At 39.6% G+C, this 24,318-nt stretch overlaps 1 protein-coding gene across 7 annotated transcripts in view; it reads right to left on the reverse strand.

Annotated features, from left to right (window-relative positions):
• ENOX1 (ecto-NOX disulfide-thiol exchanger 1) overlaps positions 1-24,318 on the reverse strand; it is a 358,181-nt gene that overhangs the window by 125,126 nt on the left and 208,737 nt on the right. For 5 of the 7 annotated variants that reach the window (XM_077173669.1, XM_077173668.1, XM_077173672.1 and 2 more), the window contains 2 exons: positions 9,808-9,942; positions 8,813-8,950 (listed from right to left, as the gene is read on the reverse strand). In XM_077173669.1, coding sequence (XP_077029784.1) covers positions 8,813-8,950; positions 9,808-9,817 — 148 coding nt within the window. In that variant the 5' untranslated portion in view covers positions 9,818-9,942. Of the gene's footprint in view, positions 1-8,353; positions 8,500-8,812; positions 8,951-9,807; positions 9,943-24,318 lie in introns of those variants that run through there. The other 2 variants (XM_077173673.1, XM_054628196.2) reach the window with 2 other exon arrangements.

The raw sequence follows: 24,318 nt of genomic DNA on the forward strand, positions 1-24,318 counted from the left end.
ATGTTAGAGCATATTGTATGTATTAAGCTTAATTATCTTTCACCTCCAAGTCCACTAACAGAACTACTCCAGTGGCCAGCTGCTTCCCATTACAGAGACATTACTCAGAGCTGCTGTCACAATCATTATTTGTCACCACCAGAGCACGGGAAGGTGTGGCAAATCCATTGTTTATCTGACCGAAGACAACATTAATGAAGTATTCTGTTACAAACTCCATCACATGCCTAGGGATTAGGCTAACTGAAACCCAACTTTCTTCTTCAGTGCAGACCATCAAAAGACATTTTTCCACACTGATCGGTTCTGCTCATATTTCACAGAGAGACTCCTGCCTTGAACTGAATGTGCATCTTCATGCTCTTTGTGAGACCCAGTTCTCATGCTATAAGCAAAGGGCATTTCAGGCACAGGTGGCAGAAAGGAAACTCTGCTTATGTTCTTCTCCTCAAGCTAAAACATCGAAATTAAGCTTCTCATGCTTCCTCTCTGGGGGCCAAGCTCTAAGCATCAATCTAACCTGTGCAGGCAAAGAGAGAGCCTGACTAGGGAAGAACAAAGGATTTTATAGCCTTGATTTGGGGTGGCTGTCTTGGGATCCGTTCATATTCAAGTCTACCCCTCCCAAGAAGTTTTGCTCTGGGACTGCCCCAGGCGGTGCCATCTGCACCCTCCTGAGAGCACTCTGCACGGACTGAGCTAACAGTCCTCTTGGGACTGCTGTGCCCATCCCCTGTGGACCATCTGCAGAACCTGTAAACAGCTTTGGCCTAGGGGCTTCAGGTAGCATCGCCTTCCCTTTGCCACCTAGACACCACAACTCTGCTCATCAGCTCACCTTCGAGCAGCCTGCCATTAATGAGCCTTTTTCACCCCTGAATTTATGGAACCTGCTATTCATACCTTGCCTTTGATTAGTTAAAATGATCAGTCTGCTTTTCCTATTGATTTCTATCCACAATAACTCCATTTTTCATCAGCAAACTGTATGCCACCCAGGTTACACTGGGCTCCTCGTGTTGGCCAAGGAACCTGGGATCCTTGGAAGGAAAAGTGCTGCAGACAAAGCAATACTCCAACAGAAGTAAACAGTCAGTAGCAAATGATTCCCAACAGCCTCTTGGCTTACTTTATGCAGAGGGACGCTCATAGTTACTCATGGGCTTTCTGCTCTAGAATAAACAAACACATGGAATATAATAGGAATGGAGGCTTTCCAAAGCAAGATAAAAGATGGGGAAACTTCAAAAATAAAATATTTCCTCATGTTACTTTACTGTAACATCAAATAAGAACATGCCAAACAGATTGTTAGTGTATAATTACGAACAGCCAGGAATTTACCCTAAAACAAAATGCCAAAACATCCAAACAATATGGCTTGCATCATAAATTTACTCCAGTATTTTGAGACCATCAAGAAGAGTATGCCAAATAGTAATCAGTCTGTTTTCCTAAACTGTTAACTGGCTTGGATAGAAGCATAACAGCAGAAAGGGAGATACTACACCCCTAAATAAACCTCCACTCCGCATTCAACACAAGCTTTGCACTTAGCACTTCCCTCTATGCAGCCCTGCTCACCTCTGGATCTTGTTTATTTGGGACATTCAGCCCTTCCTACCATGTTAAAAAGTACTGTTTCTCTTCAAGCACTGAGCAGATTTTAATCATTATCTTCATCCCTGGCCTCAATTAAGGTCTAATATCGAGGAGGTACTTGAATGACCTAAGAGGCACACTTAACCCTGATAGCGTGTCAAAAGGCACTCAAGAGTTTCTGCCACATTTCCTCTGGCTGTCAAATCTTTCTCTCCTCTTTCTGTTGTAAACTCACTGTGTTTGTTCCTAGCACTTTAACGTCCCCTGGAGTGAAGTCTCCTTGAGTAACACTCACATGATAGAAAGTGTGATTAACTCTGCAGGCGCTTTTCAGGTCAATGAAAAAACCTACTTGTTACACTAGTATATAATACTTTAGAGATGTTCCCAGTGGCTCCACACACTGGGATTCCCAGAGTACCTATTCTCTCTCACCCTTGCTGTTCTCCTGTGTCTTGGCAATAAAAATACCTAGTTTTATCTGGGTATAAGTGCAACACTAATCCTTAAGAGTATGTTTCATACAAGTGTAATTATTCTGATGGGTCATTCAGATAATTTGAATGATAGATCTTTTCCTCTTGACTAAAATGTTTCTATAGGGAAGATGATAAGATAGAAAAGAACCAAAATAAAATTAAAAATTCTTTTTTCTCAGAGCATACCTTACTACATTTCTTTTGCATCATAGGCCAACTTCTTAACAAAACATGACACATAAAATGGGTTGGGAAGCCATAAGAGATGAAAAGATGCATTCTGAAGATACCTTGTAACCTTGAGAGGGTCGTAAAACCTACGGAAAGGTGTGGATTTTATTAAGACTTTTGATATCTTTTTTTACAGCCAGATGTCAAGCCAGTGCAGCATTCAGAACAAGGCTAAGGACACTGAATCCTACTGTGCCATGGGGCTGCTGAACTCTTCAGCTCTTGTGGTCCGCAGCTTTCCCAGGCAGGGGAACCTGAGCTTGAGGAGTGCCCCAAACAGCTGCCTGTGCACACTAAAGCTTACATCTGGAGAGTGCTAAAATTCAGTGACAAATTATAGATCCTCAAGCATTTTTTCCCTCGGAAAAGTGACTATCTTCAGCTCATTATACAAGTGAGTCACTTCAAAATTTTTGTGGATAGACTATAATGAAGTAGCAGGAGTTAAGTGTTAATTACAGAAAAGGAAGCTGTGTTTTGTTAGGCATTCTCTTGGATGCTTTGAGTTATGGACTCATCAGCACATTGGATTAGTGGCTAAGCAATGGAGTGTATAAAAAGGAAGCTTTAATAGGTAACAGGGTAGCAGGGGTAGAGCAAAATGAGACTGCCAGATGGCTACCAGTGGCTCTAAGGCTTCAGTAATGGAGAGGCCACAAAAGAAGAGGTATACACATGAGAGTTGCGAAAATCCTCCAGCCAGATGACTTCCTAAAACCTTCAGCACTGTACAGTCTTTCTTTGGGGAGCTGCTGAATATAATCAAATATATCTTGATTTTGTACTTGATTTGATTTTTCTTCGTTAATGTTACAAAAATGGTACACAACAAGAACAGTAAGAATATGTTTACAATTTAGTCAGCATATGATGACCTGCAGTGAACAATAATTAATAAAACATGCCTGGAATCTGAATATAGTGATTGCCTGTAGTTACAGTCTTCATTCTGAAGAAAAAGTCTGAATATTATGACTCCACTTTTAGGCCTCAAGCTAATAAAATTCTGGGAAGGACATTTAACCCCGTGTCTTAAGATTTAGGAGTCTCTAGATCAAAATTCCACAAATATTTCTGTTATCACAATATACGTTTGGGGTTGCAGTTTCAGGATTGTAACTACTTACTGCAACAGGTATTGCTTCCAAAAAATGAGGTTTTTCTGAGTTATGACTTGTTTTGGATAGATAACTTCTAGTTTGGGGAACCTCATTCTATTTATTAATGATCAAGAGGAGAGCACATCGGAGAGAGCAGCACTTCAGCACTGTGGATTTGCCTTGTGGATCTCTCCCTATGAAGTATCTGGTACCCAACACTGTCAAAAGTACAATCCTGAGCGAGGTGACCTGATTGGAACTGACAGCTCCTATGTTTCACTGAAATCAGGTCAAAAGACAAGTGTGTGGGGAAAGCAGAGATAAATGGAAAAACAGAAAGGTTGATGTAAGTGCCTAATATTTCACAACCTCTAGTGTCTAAAAAATATATGCCTGAAGCCACAAAAATGGTGTTCTTTTCTATATCTTCTGGTAAGCAAGATGTTAGGCTTCAAAGGTTCCCAGTCTCTGATTTCACTAGGATTTTGTACAAGTGGTCAAAGACTATCTTCAGGAAAAAAAAAAAAAATACAAAAACTGGGTGTCACTGAAAATCTTATTTTGTATCTTGGGTATACTGAGGTTGAGATGTATTGGCCAGACTCCTATGGAACAACGTGCCTTAATAATTATTCTGTAAATAAGCAGAAGGCATCAGTTTTCAGACATACCCTTGACTTCCAGGCAGACCTGTAACTTTCATCTTGGATGTCTGCCCTTGTGGTTTGTTATTTTACTCTGTAAGAGCACAAATATGCGTCACAGGGCATGAGCTTAACATAAAGGCTAAATGAATTACCACTTGTGTACCACTCTTCAGGTTCATTTGTACTGGGGAACTTTGTGACATACACTATTTTTGACTCACAAATGTTTAGGTCATCTGGAGGAAAGTGCCTCAAAATTGCTTCCTGTTTCTCAGAGCACTGGTTAATTAGTGAAAGGAGAACTGAACTGAACCAGAGAAGTAAATAATTTTCTCAGCAGGATATCTTCCCTTAAGAAACAGGTGGCCTGATGGCATTTGCTGAAATAAATGAAAGTTCAAGAACCTTAACTCTAGGGATGTCAAAATTTGCCTTTAAAAAGTACCAGTGCAAAAGCAAAATAAAACATTCTCAGTTGGCTTAGGTCATTGAGTATTTCTTCTAGTCCTAAAATCTAAGAAAACAGCAGACTTGAATGCACTTGAAAGATGTGCTTGAATCAGAGTTGCTGAGTGCAAAAAGAGGATTTAGTTCTCAAAAAGATGAACTACAAACTAACCTTCCCCTCTCACCTGACCATTTTTCTCAGAGTCTCAAAGCATAGAAAACAGCAATTTTAAGGCCTGGACAATTCAAAAGCAGTTTAACAGATTTCCTTCAACTTTACCAGATCTTTTTTTCCTCTGGGCTAAAAGCAACCATGAGAAAATTCAGCCTAAAAGGTATGTTTTTTTAAGAAAATATAACCTGCTGAAAGGGGAAATTTAGACTGAAAATACTTTTCACACATAACTATTCCACATTAATCTTTAACACTTTAACTAATGTTTTATTAAACTACAATTTATTGTATGAATTATGTATATATAATTTATAAATGCATATAGTAGTGTATATGCAATGCAGCAGCCAAATACATGGAAAAAGTAAGCTTTCTGAATAAGTGTAAGCAAAATGTATGTCGACACACAAGAGATATTATTTAACTATTAACAAGAACCCATCTTTATAAATTAAAGGTTCTGACATTTGCCCAGATCAAAAATCCAATTTTACAGCACTGGCAGATAAGGAATTAAACAGAGCACAGATATCACCTAAACTGGTATTAAAAGGTTAGCAGTGCTTAAAATTGATTAGTTACTAAGATCAGAGAGCTGTCATTCCAGGCTGAGAGAAGAATATTGGCCAGATGTTGCAGAAGCTTTAGTTGTCATTTTAGCAAACTCTTGAGCTAGACAAGAGTTTCACAGATTGCAAACTGGGGAGCATAACTATTACAAGGCAGGCATCCCAGTGGGTTACACAGCAGTGAAGCTAAGAAATGCTTGGGAGAAAAAAAGCCTTGAGAAACCTCTAAAAAGACTTAGTAGCTCATATGGACTCTATACAGATGAGAACAAAAATGCCCTGCACAGCAATCAGGAACTGGTCAGTTTGGGGAAGGAAAGTCCATGAATGCATAAGTCCTTTGAGCACTGATAGACCAGAGGACTAAGACATGTGTCAGGATACAGGTGAATACCATACACCACATTTCAGACTATGGCAGGTTATGCAAAGATCACATTCTCTCCAAGATTAATCCAAACTACTCACTGCTTTCGTAGTTAGGAACAAGGCTAGGAAGAAAAAAAAAACAAAAAACCCCAACCAAACAAAAAAAATTTAAACATGGACAAACAGTTAGCACCAGGACATGGTTGTGTCATTTTCATCACAGAGAAATGTAACAGATGACAGTAGCAAAAGCAGTATGTGACTGCTGACAAAGCTGACTTCTTTACTAGGCTTAATAGCAAAAAAAAGAAAAAGCTGGAAATAGCTAGGGAGTAGTTAGATATTTGGTTGAATATAATGATGCAAATCCTCACTGAACACAGATACAGTTAATATATTAGAGCAAATAAATCTGTAAGTAATTCCATGGCAAACTGAAGTTTTGCTATTATGGATTTGCCATAAAGAAAATGTGTCAAAAACTTATGAATCTTAAGGAAATACAATGAAGTGTCAAAGCACCTATTTACCTTGAAAATACAAAGGAGTCTAAAACAAAGAAAAACAAAAGGAAAGAAAAGAAAAGAAGTTATTTGGCATCTGTAGAGAAATCAGGCAGCACTTCAGTAATTAATATTTATTACTTATGGCACCTTTCGTACATTGAAAATGCTGAACAAACATGAACTGAGTTGTACAACATTTTTACAATACGTGATACACATAATTATGGAAATTACAGCAGGGGGCTGTCAATGGTAAAAGGTACTGGAGATCCTCCCTTGTGGGGAGAAGCACTGCACCTGAGATGAGGCTGCCATGTAGGGATTGCACAGCACATCTGAGGACAAAATTTACAATGAAACTGAAGAGACAGAAGAGAGCAAGATAAAAAGGCAGGGCAAATTTCCACAGCATATGCAACTCAGATGATTATAAATGAAAGCAGCAGAAGCTAATTTTGACATGTGACTATTTTCAGGTTGGAGGTAACCGCATTCAAGTTGAGCTCAACATCTGTAGGCAAATCCCCTGGAAAACGGAAAAAAGTTGTTTTCCCAGCAACACATAGAATCATTGAATATTTTGAGTTGGAAGAGACTTACAATGATCATGTCCAGCTCCTAATTCCACATGGTACAAATTATAGCATGTACCCAAGAGTGTTGTTGAAACACTTGAACAGGCTGTGACCACATCTCGAGTAGCTTGTTCCAGTGCTTGACCACCCTCACAGAGAAGAACTTCTTCCTAATAACAAATCTGAGCATCCTCTGATGCAGCTTTATGTCATTCCCTCACATCCTATCACTGGACACCAGAGAGAAGAGATCAGCATCACCCTCTGCACTCAACTTCATTTAGGATGTTGTAGAAAGCAACTCCTCAGCCTCCTCTTCTCTAAGCTGAGCAAACCTAGTATCCACAGCTAGGATACTCACTAGCCTTGCCCTCTAGTCCCTTTCATCATCTTTGTTGCCTTCTCTTGAGCACACTCATCACTCTCATACTTTCATATTTACCCACACACAGCTTTCATGGTGAGGCTGCACCAAAGCTGAGAAAAGTGAAATAAATGCTTCTTTTGAGTGGTTAGTTACATTAGGCCTAATGCAACCCAGGTTTGCCCTTTTGGCTACCAGGACACATTATTCACTGATTCTGAGCTTACCATCAACAAAACACAGCAGATTCTTTCTGCAGGGCTGCATTCCAGCCTCTTCTCTCCCAGTCCACTCATACATCCAGGATTACATAGTACCAGGTGCAGAATGTGGCATTTGTCCTGATTAAACATCACACAGTTGGTGATTGGCCAGCCCTGTAATCTATCCAGACTCCCTGTTAGGCCAATCTACCCACTAGAGAATCAAGAACTTCTCTTTAATTTCATATCATCAGTAAACTTAGTGTGGACTCAGCTTCTGCATCCAGGACATTGACAGAAACATTGAAGAGAATTGGATCCCAAGGAGTGGATGGCTTTGCTTGTTTCTTTTAATCAGGAGCATGGGGTTAAAGCTAGAGATCACCAGTCAGTTCACAGCCTCCACCAGCTCAGCTCTCTGCTTGAGACTGATTCGTTATAAATCAGCTTTCTTGCAGCTTAGTGTACCAGCCTGTAAAACAGGTAACTCAGAGCCAGACCGTCAGCTGTGAACTGGCACAGCTCCACTCACTTCCCAGTGTCAGGAGGGGGCATATTTGGCCAAAATTAATCATCAGGCATCCCTGGTGAGGCAAGCAGAGTGATTTACATCATGACCTGGCTCACTGCATCCACGTCTACATGGAAAGGAGCAGACGTGACAGGATGCTGATCTGATACAGATATTACACAGCTCATCTGATACAGATATTACACAGCTCTTCTTAAGCTGAAGTGGCAGAACAGCTTCCAGAGGGAGTCTGTCATATGCCTAGCATGTGGCTTGTGTCTACAGGGCACCCACCCATATATAAATAATTCTTCTCTACATCACAGGAGCAAAGAAGCTTTAATGTTTCCAACTAATTTGGCCTCTATTGTTGACAACAAAGTCTGCTATGTCCAGTTTTATCTGTAAAATATTGCTGGTTTCAAAATAAAGTTTTTGTGGGTGTTACAATAAGTGATCCCTTGCAACACACCCACTCCCAAACTGTGACTGGGAAGTAAATGACAAAGTCTAACACGAACAATCTCTTGACATTCAATTTTATGGAACCAGTCAGAAAGTAAATAAGCACACACCTGACAGGAAAGCTTCACTTCACTAATATCAACTGAGCATATGAACTGGACAGGCTTCATGATTTTCTGCCCAGTTAACACAACTCCAAAATCTCCAGTCAAGAGTTTTCAGCCCAGGGTATTCCTTGGCAGAACCTCAAGACATCCTGCTTGAACAGAGAAACAAAAACAAATGTTCCTCTTACATGACTTGCCTCCTAATCTTGACCTAGCATAAAGATTGATGGTTTAGAAGTTCGATTTCCCGAGAGTTTTAGTTTTTCACAAGGTTAAAATATAATATGGATTACATACCTACTACAGGAAGAGAGTAATACACAGTATGCAATATTAATCATAGGCGATGTTTTCAGAACATAAAAATACCATATCCTCAGAAAACATTCCATATGTTTTTCAAAGGACAGGAAGAATTCATGACTGGTGCAAGCGATGCTTTTAAAAAAAGAAAAACCTTACCTGTCACAAGCTGTTGTCCTGCTAGTCCTACTGGAACCATCCCCAAATTATTCATAGCTGTAGCCCAAGCTGTGGGATCAGTGACTGACATGTTAAGCTGTGTGGTATCTATAGCTATACTTCCCAAACCATCAGCTGCTGCAAGAAAGTAAACATGCTGTAAGTAGAAAAGCCAATACACCACAATTTTTAACCAAATCTTTCAGTGAGAATGAGGTATCACAAACACTCTTTATTTTGTTTGTTTTGTTTCTTAATTATGATTCACCTTTAGATCATTGATAATAGTTCTTGGTATGGTATAATAGAGTATAAAGACACTGGAAACATTCAACAGATGTAAATGGTACAAGGGAAAGAGAAAACTATTTCAGCATGAGGATAATCAAGAAGTAGAAGAGGCTGTGCAGTCACCATCCCTAGCACCTTTCAAGACTCAACTTCATAAAGCCCTGAACAGCTGGTCTGACCCTGTCTCTGGCCCTGCTTTAAACAGAGGGCTGGTTCAGAGACCTTCTGAGGCCTCTTCCAACCTGAATAAATTGCCCTGCAACACTCTGATAAAAATTAATGATACATAAACAGTTGTGAAACTTGCCTGAAACCTGTGAGAACCAAACACACCCCAAGGAAAGAACTGCTTTCCATAAGGTGCAATTTTTTATTTTGTAAAGATTTAAGAATACATTATTCCCTAAATAAAAAGAGATCAAACAAATTCCATTCATTATAGCAAATACCAAGGTTTTGGTTCTAAAACCAAAAGAGAAATATCATTAGTATGGTCAAAATAGACTGAGTCCACCCATGGATCTTCCTTCGATGGGTGGGGTAGTTAAGGGATGGCACCTTAACTGAAAACTGAATATACCTGATACCGAAACACCAGACACAAGATATGATCACACATTTTTGCTTCTCCCCTCCCCAGTCACACCTAAAACCAGGTCTTTCCAGTTATTTTCTTACAGCCTTTGAAGACCTGAGATATTTACCGGCAGCCATTGCTTTTCCCTGGATCCTTTTTCTTCTGTTCGACTTCTTCAGTTAGGAATAATTAGCTACTGTATTAGCAGCATCTTGAGATGGGACATCACCAAGCACAGGGCCCTCACACAGCTCATTAGGCTCTGAAAGAGAAAAGATAGAAATAACTCCAAGTGCCAGAGTCAGAGCACAACAACAGACCGACCCCTCTGGCAGGCACTCGAAGCTCCTGCCCACTCCCTCCGGATCACCAGCCCCAGCCTCTTTGCACACATTTCACAGCCTCCACAGAGGCATTCCAGCAAACGCTCCTCCTCGCCTGCTGAACAAACAGTACCACGCATGAACCTGTCAGGCCACTGAAAAGCCTTTCACAAATTAGGTCTTATCAGTAGCTACACAGCCTCCTCGGCGTGAAGGCATCAGCTGAAAGAACATATTAAGGGATGAATATGATTTTATTTTTTTTAACTGTTAACAATTAACTGGTGTTGCAAGTTTCAAGGAAATAGTTGTCTGTTCTGAGATGGAAAGAGGAAAGAAAATACTATGCAATGACTTACAGAATGGAGCCTGCAGAGATGTGGCAAAGAAAACTTAACAAAGCTGAGGAAGATGCCTACCCCTTAACTAACACTGCACCCTTGGCTCACAGAGGTTACTCAACTCAAAGCAAAAGTGCAGTATCTGTTTCTAGCTAAAACACATTGCTCTCATCAGGTATCTGCCAGGCCATGAATTTTACATCAGGGCAACTTCTTGCTGTTGCTGTCACCACATTACCGCATCGCTCATCAGAAAGGAGGCTGAACAGGTGACAGGTAAGAGGTGTGAGCAAAGCCTGTGAGCTCCCAGCACTTCCAGCAGGTGTAGAAAATACTGGGCTGAGGATAATCACGTACACAAGCCCAAGCTACTCTTTGTGCAGCAGGTACATGGGACTGTGGGTTAAGGAGGACCACATTCATTTCTTTGGCTGTCCAGTAGCCTAAGGGGTCTGATCCAGGGTGTTGGGTACCAGATGCCAGCAACTGACTAGAAGCTTACAAATGTTCAGGGAGGTTATTAGCACTGTGCAGGTGAATGTTGGTGACTTGTTCATCCCTAGAATAGCTGTGCTGACTTTAAGACTTGAAAGACCATAATTAGGAGGTTTCCAACATGTAGACCCTAAGGACTTGTCTTTAGAAAAGACAAATTAACATAATTACACTATATATTAGCTTAGTACCTCCCACACTTTTCTTTTTTTTCATTTCATGTGCATAAAGTATGAGGCAGAAAGTTTTATGTTTTAGTCCCATGACACTGTACATATCATTTCATAGGAACATGACAAAATCAATGGCTGTAAAAGTGAAGAGCCAGGCTCAGGCTATGGTCTACATTTTTTGTATATTGTAATTTACAAATAACCAGTACACTAGACTAAAAAGCATTTTGTTCAAATCTACAGTGTGTCTACTTAAAAGTCAATATTTATCAACACTTAATATTTGAATTTGCAATTCCAATTCTTATTTGATCTCCACTATTCATTATACATAACATAAGACATTTTTATCATAAAATTAGCTTTTAAATAACATCTATAAACAGCAAACAAACACTGAATGGAAGTCCTCTGCAGGGAATGTGACTAACATAAGACAAGGCAGCCAAGATTTATGACAAGTTTTTAAAAAGAGGGTGTCTCCTGTTCAGCTCTTTCAGCTTGTACTTAGCCCTTTCCACTGAGGCTATAAACTTCTGACCACAAACATCTGTTTTGAGGTTAGAGCTGGCCGAATTATTCCCTGTCAGTAAGTAATTTCTTACTCAGTACAGCCCTCCTTGCTCTTTATGAATCACTGCCAAATCAATCCCAATTTACACATATATGCTGAATAACCCAGATGAGAGTGGTTCACCTCTTCCCCTGACCAGCAGCCTTGTTGCCTTGATGAAGAAAGGAGCATTTAAAAACCAACAGTGATGAAATGCCTCTTCATACCTTGCTGTGTGCTACTTGCTTGTCCCCATAAGCATCACCATGGCTAATGGGGAGGAAGGAGGTACTGCCCCATGGTTTTGGGGCAAAGGTATCTCAGATAGGCATGGATTTCTGGGATAAGAGGAAGAAAATGAAAATGACTCTCTCTGCCATCCCCCTTGCCCACGTTTTACTGTTTGGTGAAGTACGTACCAGGCGACAGCTCTGCTGCTGAATGCTACACACTCTTCTGCCCCAGCCCACATCCCAGTTCTGTCAGAAATGCAGGATCTGACCTCAGTCTACTGGGAATGACTTTTTGGTGTTTTTCTTCTAACATGTTCACATATTTCAAATTTTGGTATACTTTCATGAATTATCTACAAGTATTTGTTAAAGTCCTTGCAAAAGCCTATGAATGAAAGCATATTCAGTAGGTTGAACTGATGAAACTCACGGTGTACTGTACCACCAGGTCTGCCCAATATGCCAAGGAAGTCTTTGCTCAAAACAGCCTCTCATAGCCCACCCTGGCTCTGGGCAGCTTTGCCTTCTCTCTGACCACCAGGTCTACTGTTTCATCAAAAGTAACTGGATACAGAGCAGGGTGAACCAGAGGAAAAGCCATAAAAGAGAACGTGAGGAGCCTAAAGTGGAACTAGTTCTATCTAACCAAGAACAGCTGCAGGCTATTTTGTCAGTGGAAGAGAGCTGAATAACAAGCATAAACGAACCTATGAACACTGAATAATTTGCAGTAAGCTGTAGGCAGAACTAATGCTCCATCCTGAAGGACACAGACTGTAGAAACTAGGTCTTTTAAAAAGAAAAATACTAATTGTGAACATCCCTTCTAGTGACAACTTAGTGGTTCCATTAAGACAGAGCAATGTAATATGGCTAAAATAGTCCCACAGGCATTACATACCTGATTTAGACTCAAACATTAGCTTTTGTTTAAAAACTTCTGAAAATTTGTACAGAGAAGGTTTCATTAATGCTTAAAAATAAAATCACCTTTGGGCAAATTTCAGCATTTCTTTCTGCAGCTCAGACCTGTACTATTATACCCTTCATGACACTGGAAATAAAACAAGCAAGGAAAACAATCAAACCCATCTAAGTCATTTAAAAAAAGCAAGATGCTAAGTTTGATGAGAAATACGTCTACTAACAAAGATTCTTGCTTTCTTAATAATAAATTGAATCACTGTTACTGGTTAAACAGGCAAGAAAGTGTAAGCTTATGCAGCGATCTTGTGTAACCTGAGCAGACATTAACCAACACCATTTCACTGACACCACACCTTTAGAGAGCATTCCTGATTTATAATTCACTAATATTCCTCCAGGCATTAATGACCTGAAGATATATGTAAAAGAAATCTGTTTTTATAAACACTTGTGCATGGGGGTAGCTCTACTCCAGGGGAGTAACTTCAGAAGCAAATAAAGCCATAATCCTGATTTACAGGAGAAAATGTATAAAATATTCTGGGCCCTGCTATTCCTTGATGTTTGGGAGAGGCAAGGACATTAATAAAAACTTTCTGATTTGAGAACATCTGATTAACAAAATTTTGATGCCAAACATTTTTTAAAGCGATTTAATATTATACTTTTTTGGTAGTCTCTCTTTTTGCAGACATGATGCAAGTACCAGTCCTTAGACAGTGAATTGCAAGAAACATTTAGACTTCCCTCAGACAGGTTGTCAGGAAGATAAAGCACCCTCAAGTCCATACCAATGAGCACTTCTCACTCATAGCAGATTGTACTTAGTGCACATATTTTATACCAGGCAATTAAATGCAGTTACCCAAATGAATACAGAAGTCGGTTATATATTGTGCATCAATTATCACAGGCAATGAATGCCATGAGACAAAGAAATTAACACAACATAAAACTAATTCAATAACAGCAGATTGTGAAGTTAAAATCCTACCCTTTAGATATCCATAACACCACAATGAGTTACAGCACAGAGTGAAGCTGATTAAATGCACCACTGTAACGAGGCTCTGTGGAGTGCCCGGGTCAGCAGCCAGCCCTGGGATGCAAGGAGGAGGTTCTCTGCCCAGCTCTGACACTGACCTGCTGAGTGACCTTCAGTCATTTCAGCTCTTTGTCTAATTTTTGTGACCACTAAATCCTTCAAGGAAAAAATGTGATGTCATCAACCTTTTGAAACCTGGGAGTACAAGTCACAAAGTCATTAAATGCTATTGGTGCTGATTCTTGAGGAAACACAGATGGAAAGGAGCAATGTGGAATCTTGTGAACTGTTACATCCAGGAGAGTTTTCCAGTTCTTAAAAGAATGGCAATTTCAAAGTGTTTGTTACTATTCACTCTGATTCATAGGACAGTGGTCATTAGGTTGGTCACACTCCACCTGACCTGCCAAAGTACAGGTCATTTATCAGGCTACCTCCAGCTGTCTTCTAAAATACATCAAGTGTTTTGTACTGATTCTTCCCAGTGTTTTGTTTCTCCAGCTGCATACAGGACTCCCAGTAAAGAAGGGAAAATAGAAAGAAAAGCTAGACAAGATATGCTGTAAGTCACTGTTCATATCTTTCTGACCATCTTATGATGATGAAGAAAGATGGGACTAGCAACAATGAAAATGATATTTTTGTGCCATAGCCATCCTCCTGGGCTACATGAAAAAAAAAAAAAGCATCTCCAATGTGATTTCTAAGATGGCTTTTAAAAATATTTTTGATATTATTGCATATGCAGTGTTACAAGAAGAGGCATTATTTTGCATGGTTAATGGTATGTTAACACCTAGAAAATGTCACCTAAATTCAGAAATTCAAAACGAATTGAAGGAAAACACATTTCTTGCAACAATTCGCAAAAATGCATTTACTACAGCAAGTAAAAAGTTACACCAGGTACCAAAACTTTTTTGGAGCAAAATCTTTTTTTCTGGGAGGGAATCCTAACTTATACATCCACTGTATGCTTAATCTCCCAGCAGCTCTACTGCAAAGACCAGCTGGTTTCCAGCATCTCCAGAGTCACCCTGTTTACATGGATTTTTCTGCCACATCTCCCTCTTGCAGGAGGCCTTTGAAAGCAAAGATTAATTCCGCAGGAACCAGCACTTTCCTTAAGAAAACAGCTTCATTAGGCACAAGCTAGGGAAGATAAGCTCCCTCAGAGCCTAAATAAGAGCTCTGGTTTTGTCTTCACTCACAGAAATTTTTTGTCTCATGAATGATTTAAAACACCTTTGTTCATTCTGTATTATGCCACTAAAAACCTACATTGTCATCTTATAAACTCATAAAATATGTGCTGGTGCATTAAGACCTTTCACTTTTAACTACGTAGAACACATATGTAGGTTTTCCCATGATTGCAAGGGATTCTTTCCACCAATTTTCACTGAAAAAACAGTTAATGAGTAAATCATGTCCATACTGATAGGACTAAGACAACTTAGAGAAAAATCACAATATATTTACAGTTTCCCTCTATATTCAACAAAGGCAATTTTATAAAACATATTTTCTGGAAGAGCTGCTCATTTGAGATGCTGCATTACTTAAATCCATTGTCCCAGCACGCCTTGAAGATAACACACGGTACACACAAAGGCCAGACTTCCCTTGGAAAGCAGAACACTGCAAGATTTCAACAGAGAAAGAAAAATAAAACAGAGGTCTCCAAGATAAACAGGTATTCTCTGGTGATGCTCCTTGAAAGGTCACTTGGTAATATTTCATGGTAAATCCCAGACTTCACTGGCATCTCAGAGCAAAGCCTTAACAGGTTACAAATGTGCTTTTTGTTTTGCATGTATTTTAGCAGCTGCAGTCTGATTATGCTGAAGTCTATAAATAACAGAATCTGGAGGCACATTAAGCAAAGCACTATAGAAGTCCAGCTTACTTACTGAAAAAGCATATGCAGTTCCAAAATCATCTGGAACAGGGAAAAAAAAGCCATATTGCTGGCTAGCAATGCAGCACAGCCTTGATAAAAACAGGTCTGATTATTCCTTGAACACAAAACACTGTTGTGAATTGATGATTGCATCTCTGTTTTTCATCCTGCCAAGATGGCTTGCAAATGTGACTCACTTGCTTCCCATTTAAAAGAACAGTGACTTACTGACTAAATTAGGACAATCCTTTCTTTAAATGCTACATTTTGACTTCATTTTTATTTAACAACAACAAAATATTCTGAAATGTTTAATTATTTACAGCAGTATTTTAATAGCAAGCCTTTTATCACACTACTTGCTACTAAAGGCCAGTGATTATTTTAGAAACATGACATCCCACACCACTGCATGTCAGACAAAAGGGGGAGCATTCGAAGAAGATTTTGAACAAAGACACTTCAGCAACATCATTGAAAGGCTGAATACTGAAATGAGAGGTGCTGGAATGCCTTCTTCATGCCATAAAGTACTTGGGGGAGTCAAATGGGCTAAACATGCTATTTCTTATCTTTTTGGGCTTGAGAGAATACCTATATAAATGCACCACACCTATCAAATATCTTTTACTCACTGTACCACACACAATGTTCTTGCTTTATGTTTACTAAACCTACATCAAGCTGAAATACAAAGGGTTGTTTGGTTGAGTGTTTTTAAAGAAAAACTAAGACAAAAGGGAGAAAAAAGAGACCAAAGCAAGCCAGGACACACTTCCAGAAGAAGTATTTTAGTTTCCTGGCTAACCTAAAGTGAAATCATTCCCATGTCACCTCCTGAAAAAATGAACAGCTTGACAGGTAAGCCCTGTCTGTGGCAGAGCCCCAGGGACTGTATCATACACACCATCAGAGGCAGGGGTGCCTTGCTATTGAATTTCCAAATGAACACAGACTGCTGTCTCCTAGTCCCAGAAGACCAGGATACAGCTGAATTTCACATGGTAACATTATGTATGGAAAGTCTATTTTAAGTAACTTTTTAGAAGTTTCTGAAATGCATTCATTATAATTTTTCTTCTCCTTCAAAGTCTGTATAATTGAACTCCTGGAGTTAAGGCAGCCTGTCTTTTCAGGCAGACATTCATCAGGGGAAAAAACCCCAAACCTGTCAGTCAAGCTATTTTCATATTTTCAAAATACACTTTTATCATTGGGTCAAATTATGGCAAGAGGTGACATCTAAATGTCCTTGGTTAAGTGTAAGGATGATCTGCAGAGCACTTTTTGCAGAATATTAAAGCAATCTAAAGTCATATTGATCAAAACTTTATGCAATACCATCAAGTATTCTCTCAGTGATGGCTGTTCAGTGAAAATCTGGAAAAGAGATTTAGGCTTGTTTTGTTTGTTTTAATTCAAGGTTTCTGTTGATAAATTTTGCTTTAGAGAAAAACCCACTATCTCTTCTATCAGCTTACATCTGTCCTCACTCTGAAAGCTGCCATCTCCGTTTAGCACATCACACTCAGGATATTTTCTCCAGCTACAAGCTCTAAATTGCCAGTGTGCTCCCTGGGCTCATTTATCTTGCAATTTTTCCATCCCTTTTAGTATACCTCCTGTTCTCCATTTACCTCATAACACTTTTTCTGGCTTTTCTTTGCATTATTTTGTTTCCATCCATTGACTCCACACTCCCCCTACAATGCAGGCACATCTCTTGCCTTAATCTGCCATGGGCCATTCTCTCACCCAAATATCTCTTCACAGCCAAGATGTTACACTGTGCTGCTCTATTAGGGAAGGCAGGGATTCACCTCACCTAAATTCTGCCAATGCAGACACCTATGCTTGAGCTTTCTCGCTGTTGTTATTGCCAATGGGGAGAATCAGATACTTCTGCCAGCCTGTTTCAGACACCTACCTTGCCAGGCAGTGAAGCTCACCTTGGAGGTACACATCTCACTCCCCTGGCTGCAAGTCTAAGCTGCAGTTTTGGATATGAATATCTGTTTTGTCAGGCACCCATGGGATGAGATGAGCTGGGCTGAGCAAACTGTGCCTTGGGAGCTCAGTTGTCACTCTGCTACCTGCATGCCATATGAATCCCAGCAAGACACTCAGTCCTGAGGGACTTGGCTCCCACTCCTGTCCTTTGCCTGATAACTCTGGCACAGTGAGCTGCAGGAGAACAGAAAGCACGACTCAGTTTGCAACAGCTCATGTGAATGTCCCCAGATATAGATACATACAAATTAGAGACAGAGAGATGGTTGTCTTTCTGATTATTTTTCTGCCCATCCCCAGTGAATATGCCAACATATAACTATTAGTGTTTGACAGCAGGAGCTGCCCACTCTAACACATTTCCAACAACTGTGATGCCCTATATCTGCCTTTTCTCTGGAGAGAAAATTCATCCTGGACCTTTTCTTCCTACTTCCAAATGATGAATCCCATCTCCTCAGCCCCATTTCTTTACCAGACACTTAACTTTCTTGCTCCTTGTAAATCTCATTTTAAAGATCAGTGTAAATCACACATACCTCTTGGCTATCACAGTCCCCTGTTTCTGCCCACCAGCCTTGCCAAGGCTGCTCCTGGCTTTCTTTATCATTCTTGCCATATTTGGGGACAGCATCTGCTTTTGAACCAGAAGTGAGGACGGCTACAGGGAGTTTCCCTCTGCCCTTTCTGATTTACAAGGTAGTTTGCCATAGATAAATGAGAGAAATCATGAATATTTTCCACCTCCCACAGGACAAAGCAGAGCTTCCGGGGTCTTTGTGCTACTGCATACCCATTAGCTTTCCTCAGAGGCTGAATTAAGTTGCTAAGCAGAGCCAGGAATTTTGCCTGTTTTCTAAACAGTTGTTTATGGGATCACTAGCAAGTTACATAAATTTAGGATTATCACATACTCTGTGGGCACTGAGGGAGAAGCAATTCCACAGTTAACATGAGGTCAGATCAGGAAAACAGCAGCTACTATGTGTGCTCAACTATGATCAGGCAACAAAAATTATTTCAATGCTTCTGCCTTGTAACTAGCTGTCAGAGGGTCAGGATGGAGAAGGCTAAAGCTGCATATCAGGGTGAACCTAATGATGCTAAAAGCCCTTTTTTTCTTCAGGTGGTCCTGCTATACCTTTACCTAGTCAACAGTCCTTCTACTCCCCTTTCCCTGAAATATCTTCTTGTATGAGAATTTCTTTTCTTCAATTTCAGTTACAATTCTTCAGGGCAGGAAATCATGTGGTTTTTCCCTCAGGCAAGGTTAAAAACTACTGGAAATGTGGCATTCCTTGTGCTGTAATTGAACTGATGCTGGCTTTAGCCAGGTGCCTTCCAGGCAGGGATATCAGTAAGGCAGCACTGCTCTAAGACACAGGGACAAGGCCACCCCCTTGGCAGGCTTCTGCATAGCCCCTTGAGCAGCTAGGCTTTCATCTCATTTGAGGTTTTTAAGGTGCCACTGTCTTGTAAAACTAGGAATAATGATCTAGGAATAAAGATGATCATAGCATCCTTCTCTCTCCTCATGCACCCTTCCACCTCTTTCATGTAGTTAGTAATCCTGTCATCCACCATTTTTCAAAGTGTTGTACATTTGTTTGTCTTTTTTTATTTGAATTATAAGCTCTTCAGAGCAGAGCATTTGCCTTTATCTGTGTTGGTAAAGTACAATGTCAATTTACTGCACTATATAAATACTTTCTAATAAAAAGGGCAATAACAAGAATAATATATTTACCATATAATACAGTATTTCTAGCCTTCAAGATACAATCAGAAACAACCCAAAGTCAACAACAAGACCAAAAGATTTGCGGACCCTTTAACCATGAAGCAGAAGCCATGAAGCCACTTTGTGAAACCTTGGTAAATTAGTTACTTATATTCATAAATAGCAGTAAAGGTCCTTGCAAATTGACCCTCTGGAAAATATAAAGCAGAACATAACCAGTGTAAACCAGTAGAGCACTGCTCCACATGTGTATTATAAGGGTCACAAATGGCCTCCCAGTTACTTTTTAAACAAATGCAATGTTAATACTTTCACTGCAACATTATGAATAAAGCATTTGGCCTGTAGCTATGAATATGGTATCTCATGGCTTTTGACTTGTTGGTTTATATCGTCATCCAGAAAATTTATGTACCATGCTCTCTTGGAGTCAATCTTGACTCACCCCTTGAATGTGCAGAGGACATGGCCCATGTAGAGAGCTCTGGGGTGTAGCAGTTTCCATCAGCTTCCCCAGTGTAGCTGGATGGCCACCACTCACTAGCCTCCCTACAGCAGCACAGAGCTCTTCTGGCACACAAGGAGGAGAACAGAATGCCAGGGTCAGTGTCCAGGCCTCTTTGACACCATCTCTGCCCGTGCTGTTAATGGTTTCTTTGTTCTTTAAAGCTCTGAGGTATCAAATTAATCAAAATAACAGCGATGATGCAAGAGATTAAACTGACAGGAGTATGAACTGCCCTTGTTTATCCAGGTGATACTACAGGAAGTGCAAAGCAGATACTTGTAGAGGACAAAGCCCTGTCCTTGGAATTTATGGTCTGAATGGAAAATGCTTTGTGAGACCGCTATATTTCCGTCTAAAATATATGGTTTAATTTAGGAGTGCCTAAGTGACCTTAGCAGCTTCTGATATATAAGTGGTCAGGTTAAATGACCTCTATGTACTTTCTTGCCTGAAGCTCAGAGCAATGGCAAGTGAAGCACTTTGAATGGATCCCATTTGTTATTCTTTTCATTGTCTACTAATATTTCTTTTGGTGGGAAAGACTTAATAGAGCCCTTCTGCTTCCAAATGTCCTCCAACTTATCCAAACTGAAATTCAGCCAAAACAAATACAGGTCTTCAGTTCTCTAGAAATGAAAAAGAAACTTGACAGGGATCCAGGAGATTCCTGTTCCGCATATAGCTCTGTAACACACCTTTGGCAAGTAATTTAAACCATCTATACCTTGATCCCCCACCCATGAAATGGTCTGATTATACTTTCTTTATCCCAGACTTTATTAATCTTGCCTAGTCAAGCTGTTCTCTGATAATGGGGTATGTCCAGCATCACAGGACCATGACCCAGGCCTGCAGAAAACACAAGATTGCATCAGGTTGAGGAATATTCTTCCCCCATAAATTCAATACTAAAGCAGAGTGGAATAAACAAAACAAACAAAACAAACTCAATTATCACATTTTCCTATGGAATTACTGTTTATCTGAACATGGAGAAAATAGCAAGTTTCCTTTAAAAGCACTTGCAATGAAATTCACACTCTGTCAGGTGTAAATTACTGAGCCTGTATCTCATCTTGTTCTATCTACAGCTCCTTTCATAGTCATGCAAAGCACCAGTGTACAAAAATATTTCCTGCATGTGATCAAGCAAGTGTGGGCATGTAAGATGCAGGCAAAATATGAGACTTTAAAAAAAATATTTACTGGTATGTTAAAAGAAAACTAAAAGTTTGTAATCATGCCATTTCTCAATCAGATAAGGTGAATTACAATTGTCCTTGAGAACACAATTCAAGTAAATCTAAGAAATATTTTCTTCAAGAAGTTGCAGAGAACTGAGGTAGCTAAAAATAAATGACAGAAAGAAATAACAATCCCAGGAACATGATTATATTGTGCAATCATAAATACAGTAGATCACTTAAATTAAGGCCGGATCATAATAGAGTTGCTCAGTGGAATAGTGTGGAAAACAGGCTTTTCATCTTTTTTTCCCCCAGTGTTTTATGCAAGATCTGATTGCATATGCTCTATGACATTTAATAGATTACTTCAGACAAATATCTTCACACCATAGTAAACTCTGCAGAAACCTGGTTTGTGGTTCTGTACTCATCTCTGAAATAATGAACTGAGTCCCATGGATTGGAGATACTGCAAAGGGCATCACTGGCACACAATGAAGCATCACTGAGTTTGGGAGGAGTCACCAGATGGAGTTGTAGTACACTGTCATGTTATTTCAGGGTCCATATTTCAGGGTACAAACAAGATTTCAGCCTGGGTAGAAATTCAATGTTGTTAATCTTCTTTAGGACAAATGTGGCTAGGGGCAAGGAAGTGGTGTATTTAGTTTAATTACACGGCCAGAAATGCCTGAGCTAGGAAATTCTCTCTTTAAAGATGGCAATTTCCTTTCATTCAGGAATAGTTTAAGCATCTTAATTGTTAAGCTATCTACACAAATACTATACCTCAGCTTTACTACTGATTAGGTTTCCAAATGCTTATCAGTTGGTGAAGACTGGGTATCTGTCACAGTGCAGAAAAAGAAGCAATAATTTTCTGAATGATAAAACCTTTTTGGGGCACTAAAATGAAAAATCTGCTCCTTCAAATAGGGCCTGAACAAAACAGTTTTGTATGACTTCTCAGTGAATGAAAAGAAATGCCATACCTGCTATGAACGGCTACAGAACTTCTGAAGATTCTGCAGACAGGCCACCCGACTTTCCTGTCATGTCTGGCACAGGTTTTTACACTTTACAGGATAACACAATCAAGCTTTGACCCTTAGCTTCCTCATAATCAACATTTCTGCTAGTAAATTCAGTTTAATTGGAATTCATTCATGTTTCTAAGGGGAGTTTAATGATGGAAAGATTCATGCCTCATCTCATCTCAGTGGTACTAAGATTCACGTATGCAGATCCATCACTGAGAATGGCCTGGCCTCTGTTAGCATTAATTGGAGCATATTAAGAGACTTAGCAGGAAAAAAAAATCCAAATATGAAATGTCAAGAGACAGATCCATCTAGTTTCATATCCTGTAGTTATAATATACCTTAATTACTGTTAATTAGGAGATATTGTTCCTGGTGGAAGATCATCTGACATAGTTTCTGTTGGTGATTAAACATAGAACAGAATTCAATACATTTGTTGAATGTGGGATCTGTTTATTGTGACTGTATAATTCTATCTAGAGTATCATTCCTGCTACAAAGCAAAACAAAAGAAAGTCGCAGGTCAAAACCATTTCCCTTGACTCATGATGCTTTAATATTCCCTGCTGCCTTCTTAAATTTTCTGCTGCTAGCCCCTTAGGACTCTAGCACATGTTGCAGTTCCCACTAAGGAGGGATATGAGGCTTCTCACTGGGCTTCAGCTGAGCTACATCAGAGCCTAAATGAACAGCAGATATAGGAAAAGGCTGAAGGAAGACAAGTGCTACAGGAATTGACTTCTGTGGAAGAACAGTGAAGTTGGACAGAGAATCAATGAAGGCTTCAGTATCATTTGTGAAAGAGTAATCTTTGATTTATTGGAGGAGTGCTATTATGTGGAATCCTTCCCTCATACAGTGTAAAATACAAAAAATGAGAAACTCAGGCTGAAGGCATGAGCTCAGCTTCTGCTGGTGTCAATACAGTTTGCTCACACTCATTGATCTATGGCTATATATGACCCTGAAATACGTTTTGCTGGGCTGCCTGAGATCTTTGCTCATGCCCAGAATAGAAATGACGGGATTTGTTTTATCACTGAAAAGTAAGCAGTGCATATCTTCTGCCTGAAAAGTAACCAAATTAACATTTGCGAAGTAATCTTTTCCTTTCTCAGTTACCAAAAAAAACCAAAAAAAGAAAAAGAAACCCACCAGCATAATTGGCTAGACTACTTGTACTAGGAAAAGTCTTGGTTTTCACAAACTGTGCACACTGGTTTCCTAAATACTTGTTTACTCTGAACTGCAACAATTGTGATAAATCATTTTCTATTTACTCTTCAGTGCTGCTATATGCTTTGGGCAAAGATTTTTTCTGTTCATTATTTATTTATTTCTAATAGCAAAATCACTATTTTAACACATTTTTCCATTCCCAGTGATAGATTTTATCTTTGATATGTGATCCAGTTATTTAACTACCTCTCCCTACATCTCCCATGAATTGTTTACACAGCAACTTGGCAGCATAATTTGCATATCACAAGAAAGATCCCATTACATGTTCCCAGAGGTGCGGTTTCATGAGCTTTATCACTTTCTTGCACCTATGCACATCTCAGAAGCTGAGTGTCTGGTTAATCCAGAAAGGCATTTCTTGGCTGCCAATAGTAATTAAACATTAATAGTGCAGTTACAACATTTCCAGCCACTCAGAACCTATCTTCCCATTGTCTTAGACAAATATAACACCCAAAAAGATATTTATCTTTTTATACAAATTTTTCTGCCACAGGAAAATCACAGACCTTTGTCTTTAATGCATTCTGTCCAGCTGTTGCAGACTTGAACTAAAATAATTAAACAAGGAACAAATGCAGAAAGGAAAAAAGTTGGAAAAAAAGAAAGTATGCTTAGAAGCAGAGGAACTGAACATACCATGGAAGAGCCAGAGAAGATGTGGAGCTGGACATGGTATTTGCTCTCCAGACTCTTATTTGGTGACTGAATGGGACAATGGCCCTAACTGCAGGCTTCATGGTGATGAAATGCCCATGTTTGGGTGTATTCCAGATTATTCTTCACCATTGTATGAAACATTAAAAAATGACAGCAGCGTGACTTTCACTGAGAGAAGCACTTACTCCAAGAGCACTCTAGCAACATCAAAGCATACAATCACTAGGGATCAGGGCACAGGAATTAAAGGGAAG

This window comes from Agelaius phoeniceus, chromosome 2, assembly GCF_051311805.1.
Source record: "Agelaius phoeniceus isolate bAgePho1 chromosome 2, bAgePho1.hap1, whole genome shotgun sequence".
Taxonomy (NCBI): domain Eukaryota; kingdom Metazoa; phylum Chordata; class Aves; order Passeriformes; family Icteridae; genus Agelaius; species Agelaius phoeniceus.